General features: G+C 35.9%; 1 protein-coding gene and 1 pseudogene across 2 annotated transcripts; one reads left to right on the top strand and one right to left on the bottom strand.

Moving 5' to 3' along the window:
• The first annotated feature begins 349 nt into the window (after nucleotides 1-349).
• LOC118057890 (CDP-diacylglycerol--serine O-phosphatidyltransferase 1) lies at nucleotides 350-10040 on the top strand. Of its 2 annotated transcripts, none has more exons than XM_035070621.2 (14): nucleotides 350-741; nucleotides 2819-3012; nucleotides 4066-4131; nucleotides 4244-4303; nucleotides 4681-4771; nucleotides 5715-5769; nucleotides 5942-6021; nucleotides 6106-6222; nucleotides 6347-6431; nucleotides 7669-7760; nucleotides 8426-8679; nucleotides 8795-8883; nucleotides 9004-9135; nucleotides 9323-9471. In XM_035070621.2, the coding sequence occupies exons 2-13, from the start codon at nucleotides 2852-2854 to the stop codon at nucleotides 9120-9122; spliced, it is 1269 nt and encodes a 422-aa protein (XP_034926512.1). In that variant the 5' UTR covers nucleotides 350-741; nucleotides 2819-2851; the 3' UTR covers nucleotides 9123-9135; nucleotides 9323-9471. The 2 variants fall into 2 exon arrangements, with proteins under 2 accessions (XP_034926512.1, XP_034926511.1); XM_035070620.2 differs by lacking the exon at nucleotides 9323-9471 and adding an exon at nucleotides 9575-10040 and having other exon boundaries at nucleotides 351-741.
• Nucleotides 10041-10806: 766 nt separating this feature from the next.
• On the bottom strand, nucleotides 10807-15192 carry LOC118057916 (origin of replication complex subunit 4-like; annotated as a pseudogene).
• Nucleotides 15193-15397: the final 205 nt, after the last annotated feature.

Here is a 15397-nt window from a genome sequence, read left to right as displayed (position 1 = left end):
ATAAGTACCTAGTTAGAAGTTTGTCAAGGAAAAATCAGAAGGCTCAAACCCGTCCGCACCCTTCATGCAAGAGAGAAACCGTATCTATCTAAACTATTAAGACCTTGTTTGGCATTGTCTTTGTAATTGTATAGTTTTTGAAAATTTATTAAAATAATTAATTTTATTTTTAATATTAACCCATTAAAATAATTTAAAAATATATATATTTTTATATTTTTTTTTTTTAAGAAAACAGGTATGAACACAATTCCGAACGCTTTATAAAACATCTCCAAAATCTATCTTTGACCATCGTACTTTCTTCTTCTCTTTCTCTCTCTAACTTTTGAACTGGTAGTAGCGTAGTAATCCACTCTCTCTCTCATCATCTTCGTTGCCATCATACATCTCACTCTTTTATTTATTAATAAACAAAGCAAAACCTTTTTGCCCTTCCGTTTTTTTTTTTTAAACCTCCTCCTCAGATATTATATACTTCATTTTCTCTCTTCTCTGCCATTAATCATACCTCACACCGATCCAGGTTTTGTTTGCTCCTAAACAGAGAGAGTGGGAGAGACCCGTTTAACTTTTCTTTTTATCCTTTTGAAGTAATACTACATCTCCCTCTCCACCTCCACCTCCACCTCCACCTCCTCCTCTATTTTTTCTTGATTTCGATTATCTATCGGACGGTCACGGTCTTATTTGTATTCGCCTGCAATATCGTACGGCCTGGGATCTCTCTTCTCTTCTTACGTAAGTGCACAACAAAAAAGAAAAAGAATGAAAAGCCCATTTTGCCTTTTCAGGCAACCTTTCTGCATATCTGTTTTTCTTAAAAGTTTTTGTCATTTGCATTTTCAATTAAATAAAAATACCCAAAAACCATTTTTATAAACAATACCTTTTATTCATTCATTCATTTACTTATTTTTTGTTGTTTTTCTCTGTCGCCATTTTGAATCTGTTACTCCAACCGTTTCTTGTTTCTCTTATGAAGGCTTTCTTGATTGCATGCAATGATTCGATTCTGAATTATTGGATACCCTAGTTGTGATTTAGTTATGTATGAATCATTTGATGATTCTCTTGTGAATTTGCTGTTCTAATTTGCTGTAATAGATGTGTGTTTTTTCTAATCGAGTTTCTGTAAATTCTTCCACGTCTTTAACTGTTGAGATTTCTGGGTTGCCTATGAAATGATATTTTCTTTCTTACCATCATTAAAAATGGTCCCTTTCCCATGAATTTTTGGTCATAAAGATGGGGTGTAGTATTTTAAGTAGTAATTATGCCTGTTGCATAGTAGTTATACAGGGTGTACTGTTTGGTAGTTACATGACTACGAGGTAACTAACTGCCTCATTTCTTGTGGGGTCTTATTCTCTGTACTAATTAATTTGTTTTTTCAATTTGTGATTTGCATGTTTTGTAAATTTATTATCCGTTCAATAAATAAAAAAGGTTGTTTGTTTCTCTTTATGTCTTAGTTTTGACCACTTTTCTTAGCCATAAAGCTGTGACCTCTTTTCAATGATTACTGGGTTTTAATATTGTAGCTCGTGTTCAAGCTTAATGTTTCCTCTTGAATATGAGATTTGGTTTGGTCTAATCTTTTAAATTTTCACGCCTTGGTTTTTGCATCCTATCAATTCTCTGATAGCGAAGCCGTGGCAGATTTTTTAGATTGTAACGCAATTACAAGGACTTCATTTCTGGCCTTATTGTTACAGGGGTTTGAAGTTTCTTAGACAAGTATCTTCTATACTTAGTCAAATTTATCCTTGTACAATCTGGCTTCTGGGAAAAAAAAAAAAATTGAAGAAGAAAAAACGTGGAAAGGTTTAAGAGTTATGGAACACAGTTAAAAGATTGGATCCTTTTTTAAGGGTCTTGTTGATCAATTTTTCTTTATTTTCAGTCAGATAACATAAGAGATAGTTTTGAAATAGGGTATGCTGGTATAAGTTTCTTATTGTTTATGCCGTAAGTTTCTCTTGGTGGATCCTATGCGTGTGTCGAATATTGGGTTTTCGGATGAGAGCTTACATGAAATGGGTTGCATTCTTATTTAAGAATGGTAATCAATGACAACATTCTTTGTAGGGTATTACTATGGGACCATGCTTTTATGTATGGTGAGGTGGTTGGTATTGTGCTTAATTACATTTATTGGAATGTTTCTGAATTCTTGTACCTTATGTTTTGTAATGCTTTATGCTCCTTGAATCAACAATGCAGGTCATGTGTGGTAGTCCCCATCGAAATTGAATTTTATCTGATCTAGCACTCATAGCATTTGAAGAACAAAACCATCATGCTTAGTATGGAATGGGGCCGTGAAATGAAAAACAGATTTATCACCATACACAACTTATTGTATGCCTTTAGTTTTCTTATTTAGGAATTTGTATTAGTTGTTGTATTGGTTCCAGTTATGGTTTTTAACGTGTACAAAAAAGAATCTTTAAAATTACATTTTCTGTTTGCTTCTTGAAACTATAGCTGGTTAGTGGAAATCAATTGTGAGATATAAATAATTGTTGATCAATGTTTGGCCTCACAACAAAAAGAAGTCATATTAGCCTATATCCCTTTAATGAGTCTCTTACATGCATGCACTGTTGATATAGTTGTTGATCATCTTCTGAGTAATTGTTTCTTGTTTCCTTGCCACTTCAAGTAAACTAATGTACTCCCATATGCTCTGAAACTCTGTTATTTTTATTTTCAATTGTTCACAGTATTTACTTTTTATGGGTGATGAGGGCAAGTTTGGTGCTCCCCCCTCATGGAAGCACTCTCTGTTTCTTACTTGATCTATGATTTTCAGTGAGCAAGTTGCATCTCATAAGCACTGGCGATCATGGAGCTGAATGGTCAAACAAGAGTGAGAAGAAAGGACCATTTTGCTCATACAAACGGTGATTTAGCATTAGCAAGTGTTGGTGATGTAGATCCCTGGACTGCATGGGCATATAAGCCTCGAACTATTTCGCTGTTACTTATTGGTGCTTGCTTTCTAATGTGAGTGACTGCTACATTTTTATCGGTATCTTAAAGTTGGCCAATCAACCTCTTTGTTATTTGATAGATTAAAATTTGTTATAATAGATGTTCAATTCTAGACATTTGACCTCTTAAGTGTTTCTAGCCTGGCTGAATTCTTTTCTCTTTGTACTTATATTTTTGTTTCCCAAATAGAGCCTGTTGGATCTGCTATTATCATGGATCTTCTATTGGTCCTCTGTAAGAAAGTATTTGTATCTGTTTGCCATCAAAATTGCAAATTGTTCTGTGACTGTATTGGTTTATCCAATTGTTAGTCTGGGTTGATTCAGAGATGCCCTTGGTGCTGTTACAGTTCCTTTCATAGGTTGAAAATGTCACTCTAAATCAATTTGCTGTGATCAAATGAAGTTCCTTTTCTTGTATCAAACAGAGGGTGATGCTCTTGGTAATTTTAATCTTAGTCAAAGAATGTTGTCTTTGGTGTCAGATTCCTACTTTGCATAGTTTGATTGTGTGGATTTGATTTTTCTCAAAATTATCTTGCTTTCTTTTATATTTGGTTGCAATGTTCAAATTTTGTTTTTGCCATATGATGGAGTGCTTCAGGAATCTGGCTAGACATTATTTTTTTCTTTACAAATATTAAAGCAATAAGGGTGACCGTATTTATGAAGCATGTAACCTGAACTTTTGCATCCTATTTTCATATTGTCAGAGGAGGCTCTCTTTTGGTTAAGCTTTCGATATTGTTCTCTCTGTTTGAAGTTTTCTTTGTCTCCCCTAATGTCAGTGAATTCAAATGAATGATATTTTGATGATCTGTGTGTGCGCTTCTAATAGTTTTACCCACCTGGAGTTGTTTTGCGCCTTCCTAAAGATGGTCTGCTTGTGTTTTGAGTGCTTGTCTGTTCTTTTAGATATAGAAGATTGTTTGATTACTGGTTGTTGTCTGTGCAGAAGATGACCATGCATTTATTTAAAACACAGTTGTGCATTACTACAGCAGCTTAAAGAGTATTAAAATTCTTCAACAAGTTTTCATTTGTTGTCTGTTTATGTGATTACTAGATGGGCAAGTGGAGCCCTAGATCCAGAGAGCTGTACATCTGGTGATGTTGTTACATCTGTGAAAAGGTTTGTACATACTTATTAATCCAGTGCTTTTGTTTGGGATTAGCTAATTTGATTTTGTACTGATGAAATGCAAAATTATGTTGAATGCCTCATGATGTACTATTTCTTGCAGGGGTATATGGGCAATGACTGCAGTTTTTCTTGGTTATTGCTTGCTACAAGCCCCTTCAACGTAAGTTGCTGGATAGAGTTACCATGAAATTTCTTTTTATGTTGTTACTTTTTATTGGATATCAAAGTATTAAGCATATGTTATGGTTTCTTTTGGCATTTGAAATTTGAGAATATAAAATCTAGCATGTAAGTGCTCAACTTATTTGTTGGGCTTTAGTGGCCAACAATCTCAGATTATAAATGATGCATTTCAGGTAGTTTTAGGTTTCAATATAACTTGGTTGTTGGCATGGTAATTTGTATGAGGAAATATCAGAAACAGGTGGGTGCAAGAGGACATAAATTATCTGGCTGTTTTGCAAACTTGTGCGATCAACTGTATAGGTTGGCTCTCAAGTGAACTCTTAACATATGCAGATTTGTATTTTCTTGCAGGGTTCTAATAAGGCCACATCCAGCAATTTGGCGCTTAGTTCATGGATTGGCCATTGTTTATCTTGTTGCCCTCACATTTCTGCTTTTTCAGGTTGGTTTTCTTTTTGTGAAGACAACTTCTCTTTCGTGCACACTTGTGCTAAGCTGTTGCTTGCACCTTCACATACTTGCTTCTCCAGATTTTTCTTTTGTAAAGCTAACTTTCCTCGCACATTTACATATACATAATTTGGTTTTGTGTCTTTATATACACGTGCATGCATGTTTGTGCAAGGCAATTTGCTCTAATAGAGATGGTTTCCATGTGCATAAACTCTCAACAAATTTATAGTTAAACTAGCTGAAGGCCTGTGCTTGCACTGCTTAACTTTTCATATTGATCCATCATTTATAAATTTCACAAATCTTTTACGTGGGATTAAAAAAGTTCTTGAGTGTTTTCATGGAAACTAGTTTAATGTTTTTTATCACATTGTCTAAATTTTTAATTAAACACCTATAATTTCCATGATATTCGCCAAAGATAATATAACTAAAGCCTACCAATTTTTCTGCAAGAACAATTTCAATCAAGTTTTTCTTTTACTATTTGTATTTCTATTTATGCAAGCCATGAAACTCTTTAAATAAATTCACCATCCAAATCTTTTACTATTTGTATTTCTATTTATGCAAGCCATGAAACTCTTTAAATAAATTCACCATCCAAATGCAATGTGTATTTTCATTGTTTTCTTCCCTAATTAATTGTATTTTAAATCTTATCTAAAAAACATACATAATCAATTGTCTTTTGATCCTATTTCAAGAAATAACATACAATGAACCCTTTTAGCTTTCTATATGTCAATCAAAACGGAGCTCATTCTGTCCATATGAATCATGTGTGTTAAAATTTGACATACGTACTTGTTAATTAGATGTTCTTCATTTCTTATGCACTTCATGAGCTAATAGTTTTGCAGACTAATTGGATGATCTGTGCGTGTTAAAGAATAGTTTACTGATTGAAGGTTAAAATTTCTCCTTTGCAGAAGCGTGATGACGCGCGGCAATTTATGAAGTTTCTCCATCCTGACCTTGGAATTGGTAATGCTTTGTAACTCACCATAACCATTAAAATTCACTATATTAGTTGATAAATCATTCTGTACTACAGCCACATTACACTTGTAAGCTGCTAACATCTCATTCTTGTATTTGGTGGGATATTGACATCTTGCCTAATTATCTTAATTGTTGTTTACACTTGTTTGAGCAGAACTACCTGAAAGATCATATGGTGCTGATTGTCGCATTTATGTGCCTGAAAATCCTACAAGCAAGTTTAAGAATGTTTTGGTATGATTTCTTTTGTTAGAACCCCCCCCCTCTCACACAGTATCTGGGTGCAAAATATTTCTGATTTTTTTTATTTCTTTCTAGGACACTCTTTTTGATGAATTTGTTCTAGCTCATATCTTTGGATGGTGGGGCAAGGCTATATTAATCCGTAATCAGCCACTTCTATGGGTATTGTCAATTGGTTTTGAGCTGATGGAGGTTAGGACCTAGCCAGTACCAACATTCCCTTTTGTTATTCCCATCTTTTTCTTCCTGGTCTCTGAAACATGTCCTCAGCTATTTGTTCAATCTGCTCAACTAACTTTATTACTGGTATTTTCAGTTTACCTTCCGCCACATGCTACCAAACTTCAATGAATGCTGGTGGGACAGTATCATTCTTGATATTTTGATATGCAATTGGTTTGGTGAGAATTCTTGAGTTGTGGCTTCTGTTTTTATTTTTAATTTGCTTTGTCAGGCTGTATCATTTTAATTTGTCATTTTGATGAATGGCTAATTGTTTATGAATATAAAGTCTGGCTATAGGAGAATTCAGGTGTTTGAAGAAGTTGAAATAAAGAGGCATTTTCTAGATGGTCGCTGGATATAAAAAAAAAATTTGATTGGAGAGAATAATGTACTACTTGGTTAAAATTTTGATTTCCACTTTATAGGTCTCAGGTTACCCTCCATTGTTTAGCCCAAAGCCCATTGGCCTTGCAATGAAACAAAAGAAACAACATCAATATCTATAAAATTGAGTGGTAGTGTACTCGGAGGTTTTCAATTTGTTTTTGCAAAACACTTAACCTCCATTTAAGTGTCTCACTGATTTGGGGTTGACAACAGGTCAGTTGGGGTTGACGGTCTTAACTGGCATGCATGTTCTTTTGCAGCACATGATCATATAGATGCACAGGTTGGGGAGCATAAATCTTGACCCTATCATACATATTAAATCCATGCCCACTCATAACTGAAGTGTTGTGTTAGGCTATTTAATTAATCAACATTTTTTAAGGAATAGTTTGATTTTACCTTCAAAATGGTTGCTGGTTCAATGATTTGGTTGAAGTTTCTTAAAAATTTAGTCCATGGATATATTGAAGTTACTTGATATGTGCTCTATATGTTTAGGTGTTAACCATGCAATGAAACATGATTCTATGGCTGTTGCTTCCATTTGTGTAACTAAAGGACCATATAACTGATGTAAAATATGTTCAGAATATCCATGTAGAAGTCATGATATATTCTGCTTTTCAAACCAAAACTAGGATCAAGTTTGACTTAATTCTGGGCTTTAATGCACCACTATAGTATGACTAGCATCTTTCTTAGCTGTCGCAAGCAATATCTTGGTCATTTTAAGTGGCCTGCACTGAAGAGTTCATGAGGAAAATTATGTGAAGCTGCTGGCAATCCTCCCCCTCCCTCTTATTCTTTAAGATCTCCCTTTCCTGGCGATCCTCTCAGTTTCTTGCAATATCAGATTCTTCTCTCTGAGCATTCTAAGCTAAAATATCTAGTATTTAATCCTTTTCATGAAAACTACATAAGATAAATGAATGAGATTTGTGTAGTAGTTTTCAAATTTTGGCGTGTCATTTAAATTGTTTCATTGTAGCTTATTGTGACCTTTTCTATTGGGTTTCTTTGCAGGCATTTGGGCTGGAATGCATACAGTCGGGTATTTTGATGGAAAAACATACGAGTGGGTTGGTATAAGTCGCCAACCTAATATTATGAGCAAGGTATGTTTGTAAATTTCATTTTTCTGTTCCCCTTTTCTGAGTCAGCTTCAGCTATAAGTGGACACTTCTACTAGCCAGTAGAATTACAATGGCAATTTCAGGTCCATCATTTGGGTTGAGAACAATTTATTTGTCATTAAAACTACTTCACAATGTTTGTACATACTAGCGCCGAGGAATTTTTAAGAGACCACTGAAAATATATCTCATGGTAGGCCAAAATTCCCACCCCCTTGAAGGTAGAAAAGTAGGTCAATAAAAATTATCTTGAGAACAATTTGCACCCTTGCTCTGGAAGAAAGGAATCTTATACCTTACTGTATCCTCCTTAATATATATGAAGAAGTGTTGTTGTCACCTTTTCTAATTTACTGGTAATACATGGCCTCAACAACTAAGTTCCTTTGTGTCTGTTTTTGACATTTTTTAGTTGCAAGTACAATGTTTTTTTATGAATACAAACCAGAAGTTAGTACATGCTATTGAATTTCAAACCTTTTTTCCCTCTCTAATTTAGTCATCCTCACTGTTTCTCACTTGTACTCTTTGGCTTCCAAATCTTGATCTTAGTCGAAATAATTTTCATTTGATGAAAATATTGTTGCAGTGTTAACGAATACTGATGCGTGATTTCTAACCATGCAACTTGACCGCCTGCTAATTAGGTCAAACGAACATTGGAACAATTTACACCTGCACAGTGGGACAAAGATGAATGGCATCCCTTGCTTGGTCCATGGCGATTTATCCAAGTTCTTAGTCTCTGTATTGTCTTCCTGACTGTAGAGCTCAACACATTCTTTCTGAAGTTTTGTCTATGGGTTCCTCCTCGGAACCCTGTAATAGTGTACAGGTTGATCTTGTGGTGGCTAATTGCCATACCTACAACACGTGAATACAATTCATATCTCCAAGACCGGTACTCTCTCCCTCCCTCTTTCTCTCCCAATGTTGTTCTTCTGGTTATATGGAGAGTTGTCAATGGCTGAATTACCTGTATGCTTATCCTAGTTGAAATTATGTCAATTTACCAGAAAGCCTGTGAAAAAGGTTGGCGCTTTTTGTTGGCTTTCCCTTGCTATTTGCATCGTGGAACTTCTCATTTGCATCAAGTTTGGACATGGTATGCTCTCTATTTGTATCTTGTTATGCTTCCACTTGGCTAAAATATTCAGCTTTGGTGAAGCATCCAAAATGACTCTCATTTCCTGTAGAAATGACCTATTGTTTTGATTTCCGCCAGGTCTTTATCCCAAACCAATGCCTGCATGGTTGGTCATCTTCTGGACATCTGTTGGAGTTAGCCTTGTAATATTCCTGATTATGTGGTCATGGAAAAGTTTGGGAAGAAAGAGACGATGATTTTGCTAGCATGGTACACTATTCTTTTATTCCTTCATGTTCTTATGGGTATACATCTTGTAAATGCCCTATAGCTTCATGGAATTGTAAATGCTTATTCTCTTAGGTTAGTGGATCACAGTTTTAGAGTATTCAATTCTTTTATGATGGGTAGTTGGAAAATGCTTCTAATGGTAGGTTCATGTGTTGCTAATTTGCAGCAATCATCAAAATGGTAATTTTCCTTCTCAACTTGTCTGAGAGAGGAGCAATTTTTAACACCGGGCTTGCCTCACATTTTTCATTGGAAAATGCATGCCCGACAATTCCATTGGGGCATTTTATCAGAATGTTTAAAATATTTATATTTTGCGTCGGCTCTATAGCATATGCTTATAAGCATTGAAATATGATTCAACTGAAGTATTCGCACATGTTTTGCTGTTTACGTTTTATATGATTGTTGTGTTTAGTTCGCCACAAGCAGCCTGGCAGCTATTCGATCCGGTATCTAGCCGTTATCTTTATCACCTGCTGTAAATCCTATGGCTCAAACTGGCAATTATTCGAGGCAGTTCTTAAAGAGTTCAAGGTTTTCTTTCCTGTTGATCAACCTTTGTAAAGCTTATGAAGCAATTGTGCAAACAATTGGTGCTCGACAGAAGGCAATCTCTTAGTTCGCTCACGACAATTCTAGCCGATTTTCGGGAAAACGTTTGTGGACTGGAGTCATTGATTCAATCAAAGGTGAAATTGGAAATCATTTAGAAAAGCAATTCGTGCTCTTTGACAACACTAGGTTCTTCTTTCTCGATCCGTGCCCATGTCACTGTGTGTGTGTATATAGAAACATAAAAAGTGTATCTCTCTCAATCATGCAGGATTTTGTATTTGGCAATCAATACGCCCATGACGTATAATCTCAGTCTTCTTCGAATACACTCTTAAATTTATTAAACCATAAGATAGTTCCTACACATTTTCCTTGATGCAAGACTCCTTTTTCCTTCTTCAGGTCTACAATGGGTGGAAGAATATCGAATAACCAATTTTTTTCTTCTCTTTGGGTGTTATTAAATCTGTAATGATAATAATTACATCACTCGTTTAACTTGTGATAATAATTTCTCTCGCTTTATACAGGCAGAGAAGGAATCTTCAATTTGTCTTACCGACAGCCTAGAGGTTTTTTTCTTGTTTTTTTTTTCCCCTGAAAGTTACCGCCATGTACATGGTTATTCGAATCGAAACAATCCTTGGTTTTTGTTGTCTTCTTGCCACCTTCCCAGGAACTCGTTTCCTACCAAGGGCACCTTTATTCGGTTCTCCATTCAGGTCCTATTTAAAAACAGGACCAGAATGTAGAAAGATTGGAAATATGGGAGCTCTGTTTTTTTTTTTTTTTTTTTTAATGTACGTATCAATTTCACTTGATCATTCTTAGAGCATGTCTTGTCGTATCGAGGATGTCTCTCTTACCCAGTGAGTGACGTTCAACAACGATCAGCTTGCAAGATCCCTCAGTAAATGCTTCTTGTTAAATGGAAAATGGCATATTAGACAACTCATTATTAGATTGCTTTTTCTTCCATGTGGTCTTTCCTCTTACGATATCGATCTCTTCGTTTTGAGTATCTCCTTGGGTTTGAAGGAGATGTGTGTATCTTAGAGGGACCTTATCCTAGGATCCTAGTAGTCCATTGCCTTACATGATTTCTGAGGCCAAAGAAAACCTATTGAGCGGGCTCATGTCGTTGTTTTGTTTCAAACCACTATTAAGGATCCCATCCTCGGCGGGTTCACAGAGTGATTGAACTATATTTGAACTCCCACACTCCCTTCTGTACTCCAAGATGATGCCGGAAAGTTGATGAGACTCCAAAAACTGGTCAGGAATAGTCTGTAGAAAAAATGAGTTAAGAAAGAACAAATATGTCAGTAAGGTTTTCTGTATGAGCTTATCAGAGAGATGGTGGTGGTTAATGTTTTACCTCCAACATCCATCTAACGTACTTCACATTGTTGACATGTTGGTTCATAACCAAATCACTCCTCTTGGGCTAAAAATTAGAAACCAGGATAGTTGTTAGTATATGTCTATGGTGCTTTAAGTTGTAGCATTTGTTTTTGAAGTTTGGTTGTGAAGTTCACCTTCAAGTTCGAGTTCACATATTTTGCGTTGCTGTCCAACTTCGAGATTTTCTCTGGGACATCTTCATGGATAGCTAGTTTCTCTATAAACCAAGGTGAAATTTCAGCCCTGACCTCCTCTGGCATCTTTGAGAGGCGCCTTGTCTTTTCTTTCATCATCACCCAAGTGCTGTTTGAAATTGAAGTTGTCAGTACGGTACGATCAAGTTAGAGGATGATATAGAGAAATTAATAATGAGTTATGAAATCAACCTTGTTGCACGTGCAAAGACATGGCCTGTCGCTTGGCTTCGTATGAGCCAGTCTCGCCGCATTCCATTCTTCCCTGATGCTCCAACCCACGCATTCCAAATCAATCTTGGTCCGTGAAAGGTTTATTCGGGAGGCATATATAGCAAGACAGACACTGTGCTTTGGAGTATTAGGTTTTTGTGAGAGAGAGACACCACAGTGTCAACTCAATTATTAACAGTTGGAAGTTAATTAGGTTTAAGCCATGTGGATGCAGCTAAAATACGGCGTTGTGCATGATGGTGAGATATTGGATTCTTGCACCTACCTCTCTATACGTTGCTATCACTATTACCATCAGTTTCCTTGGTTTACACAATCTATTTGGAAATTCTGGATGTCTTTCCTTGTCCAACGGTTCACACCACAGAAGAAAACGTTAGTATCGCTTGGAAATTTCAGGTGGTTTTGAGTTTTCTGAACTGTTCAGACATCAAATTGATCTAGGAAAAATAATAATTAAGTTGGAAAAAGTAACGTGCTGTGGTAGAAAACAGATGCAAGAGGGAAGAAGAATACTTGGGCAAGCAAATCATTCTCCACTACTCTTCTATCATTCTCGCTTTCCACTATAGTATATAGCATGGATACTATAATCTCATTTTGGTAAAAAATGTCCCTGAATTTTCTTGATGATATGCTCAAGGGAAGGTGCTACCTGCAATGGTACTCTTATCTCCTTTTCAAAATGCTCGAGAACAGATGAAATACTAGAATAAGCAAACGCATCGTTCCGCAACTGCATAGGTCTGCGACAACATTTCCTTATATCTGCGTGGCAATTAGGAATAAATACAATGAACAAAGTAGCAGAGATAAATAACAAATATCTAAGCTAACATTATCAGCGGCAGAACCAGCAATGAATCTCTTATATCCGGCAAAGCTAGTGCAATTGCCTTGAAAGAATTCATCAGATGTGAATTCCATAGTTCTCTGGTCAAACACATAAAGAAGCTAACTAGCCATCAACATTGTTTCTGTACAGATGCTCTGGCTTCAGCGATCCATTAGTTTTAGAAGAATGTCCTGCCAGCATAATCAAAATAATGACCTCGTCAGTTGTTGCAGATTTCAACAGATAGCAAGAGGCGGGGAAGTAATAGAAATCAATGATTTAACGGCAAGAATAGAATTTTATACGAGGACATCCCGGCAAGCTCGAAATGATTTCACAAATCAATAACATGGTTGACTGTTTCTTTTTCAAACAAAAAACCTGCTTTGCCTAAACCGCATGCAAAATTACGATATAACAAATGCAGTTGTCAGAAACAGATACTATTCTGGCTGTAACTTCGGGGACAGGAATGGTAGGATTTCAGCCCCTGTTGTAGTTCAGCATATGAAACTAAAAGCCTTACTTGACGAAACTCAATTGATTGACTATGACCTCTGTTGTTTGTGGAACAAATTATTTCACTTTGAAGGTGGTGTTGAAATGCCTACAGAAGTTAGGGTGAAATATAGTCAAAATATGATGGAAGCGAACTAGGTTGAACACTCATAACAGAGGTTTCATCGATATTTATACAGATCCATAAGCAAACATTTTGAGCGTAATAATCAGATGTCGGGAACGATTCATGCATGCTTTTGTACTCTGCCAAATATGAAAAACATGATCATAAGGTGTAATAAAAATACAAGATGTGAAAGTTGACCTTTCATTACTGAACTAAAGTTGTAAGAATTTTGCTCTTTACTTCCAACCTCTTCATAAATACAAGGATGGAGAGTTCTAAAATGGAGCAATCTGCCAAAAAGTGTCACGGTATAAAGCTCCCCGTACGAGGAAAAAAAGAAGATAGTATAAGCGCTAGCATCAACAAGACATGGTTATTTCCTATGCTTTCAAGGAAATATATATTTTCAAAAATTCATTTCGGCAGTATTATTCTTTTTAATAGTTCTCCTCAATTTTTTTATGGCGCAACAAATACACCTAAAAAAACCTGAATAAATTCCAAAGAATGGATCAGTATCTCGTAGAAGGAATTGATGCCTATCACTTGAGATGCAGGAATAAATCTAGCAACCGAGGGACGTCATAGGAGACAACAGATGAGTTACAAGAACATCTAGTGTTTATGCAAATATCCATTGATTATCCAGGTGACAAGGTACATCCAAGCAGGAAATAAATGCCCAAGAACAAATTGGCAGACCTTTTATGCATTCCTGCTTTGGCTGCCTTTGGATTTTCGAAAGCGCAGCTTTGAAATTCTCAAGTGACAAGAACCCTGATTTCAACTCCATATACGAGATGGCAACACATCTAGCATCGAATGGTAATTTTAGGAGAGGGTAAGTATTATAACATAAATAACTATTTATTCACAACCATTTGATGTTTACAGATGCAAGAAACTGGACTTGCAGAAATCTCAATAAATGATTTATGGTAGAATTGGAATGTAAATAAGCGCCTATGGTTTCTTTGAATCTCTCCTCTGCTAAAATACTCTGTTAAATTATCCAGAAGATAAATGATTGAATATGAATATGCATACTTGAGATGACCATGATATTATTATCCAATTAAAGGATGAGTTAGGTAAGTATACTCGAAGCTTTTCATTGAATTCTGCAGCATAGTCACTGGCAAGACTTGAGTTCATTGGCAAAGATAGGTTGTGCTCCAACAATCTGCATAACCAGAATGTAAGAAAACTGGTAATTCACCATGGCTCTTCTAACTCAGGCGATGGGAAATTACCTCCGTACATCTTCCTTAGATGGAGGAAGAAACAGTCAAACTTTCTATGAGAAATTCGAGATCTTACTCTTTTTTCCAGAAGCTGATCAGCATCCTGTAGATACGTCCTGATTTTTACATCATCTTAACAAGTTAAAACTACCATAATCATGTGTAGTTGATGCACTACGAATGGAATGTACACTAGCTTTCTACACGCTTTTCTGCATTTTTTACTGCCAATTGGTTTAGGTGCCATGTTTAAAGATAGCTACGGGGAGAAGAGCTTCTACTTCTCCTACGGATTTACTATTTCTCATGTACAAGATCAGGAAATAAATTATGATAAGCATCTCTCTGCAAATGATATATACTGGCAAAGAAGAAGGAGGCAAGAAAACAATGCAAGGAATAACATTTGAACATACCAATCGGCAACTAACACCAACAAGAACAGCCTGTGATCGATGTTACTGGTTGCACTGCATCCAACAAGCTATAAAGTAACCATTGTTTTCCCTGAAAAGTGGAAAACCGAAAAAAAGAAAAACAAGGAAACTGTAAATATATCAATCGGAGATTTCAAACCGAAGAAAACTTGCAATCTTTTGTATAAAAAAGAAATCCTTACCGTATACGATCTCTAGTAAAAGTTTCCTCAAAAGAACAATCGAACTCGCCAAGTGCAAAAATATTTGTTTTATATGCTAATCCACACTCCCTGACAGCAAGTGACAACATATGGCCTGTGTGAATACAGAAGATTAGAACTCACCGCAACATGGCTATCATGAACTGGGATTTATCATCCTACGATGCCTATAAGAATATCTCAAGATCAGGAAACCCGAATCCTTTCATCATAAGTCAATATTCTCGACAAAAAAATGTTACCATTTTTAGAATAACAAATGGTGTTCCATGGCGGTTTCCCGAATGATCAATAGCCATTACAAACATATTAATACTATATTGTACATATTTTCACTGATCTGCTTGCAAAATCACAACAATTCCTAATCAATGTAGTATATATCAACAACCCATTAGGATAAGAACCACAGTTCAAATCTACATAGCCTTTGTTGAAGAAGCTGTTTAAGGAGCAATCTCATCATCTTTCCTTGACATAATTCGCGGCATGATGAGCAGCACT

The sequence above is a fragment of the Populus alba genome, chromosome 10 (genome assembly GCF_005239225.2).
Source record: "Populus alba chromosome 10, ASM523922v2, whole genome shotgun sequence".
NCBI lineage: Eukaryota > Viridiplantae > Streptophyta > Magnoliopsida > Malpighiales > Salicaceae > Populus > Populus alba.
Note: the sequence above shows the minus strand (reverse complement) of the source record. Positions and strands in the feature narration are given on the sequence as shown.

Coding starts and splice junctions, on each gene's coding strand:
- LOC118057890 (XM_035070620.2), top strand. CDS start 2,852: ATGGAGCTGAATGGTCAAACAAGAGTGAGAAGAAAGGACCATTTTGCT. Junction 4,772..5,714: donor TCACATTTCTGCTTTTTCAG/GTTGGTTTTCTT, acceptor TCTCCTTTGCAG/AAGCGTGATGACGCGCGGCA. Junction 7,761..8,425: donor AACCTAATATTATGAGCAAG/GTATGTTTGTAA, acceptor CCTGCTAATTAG/GTCAAACGAACATTGGAACA.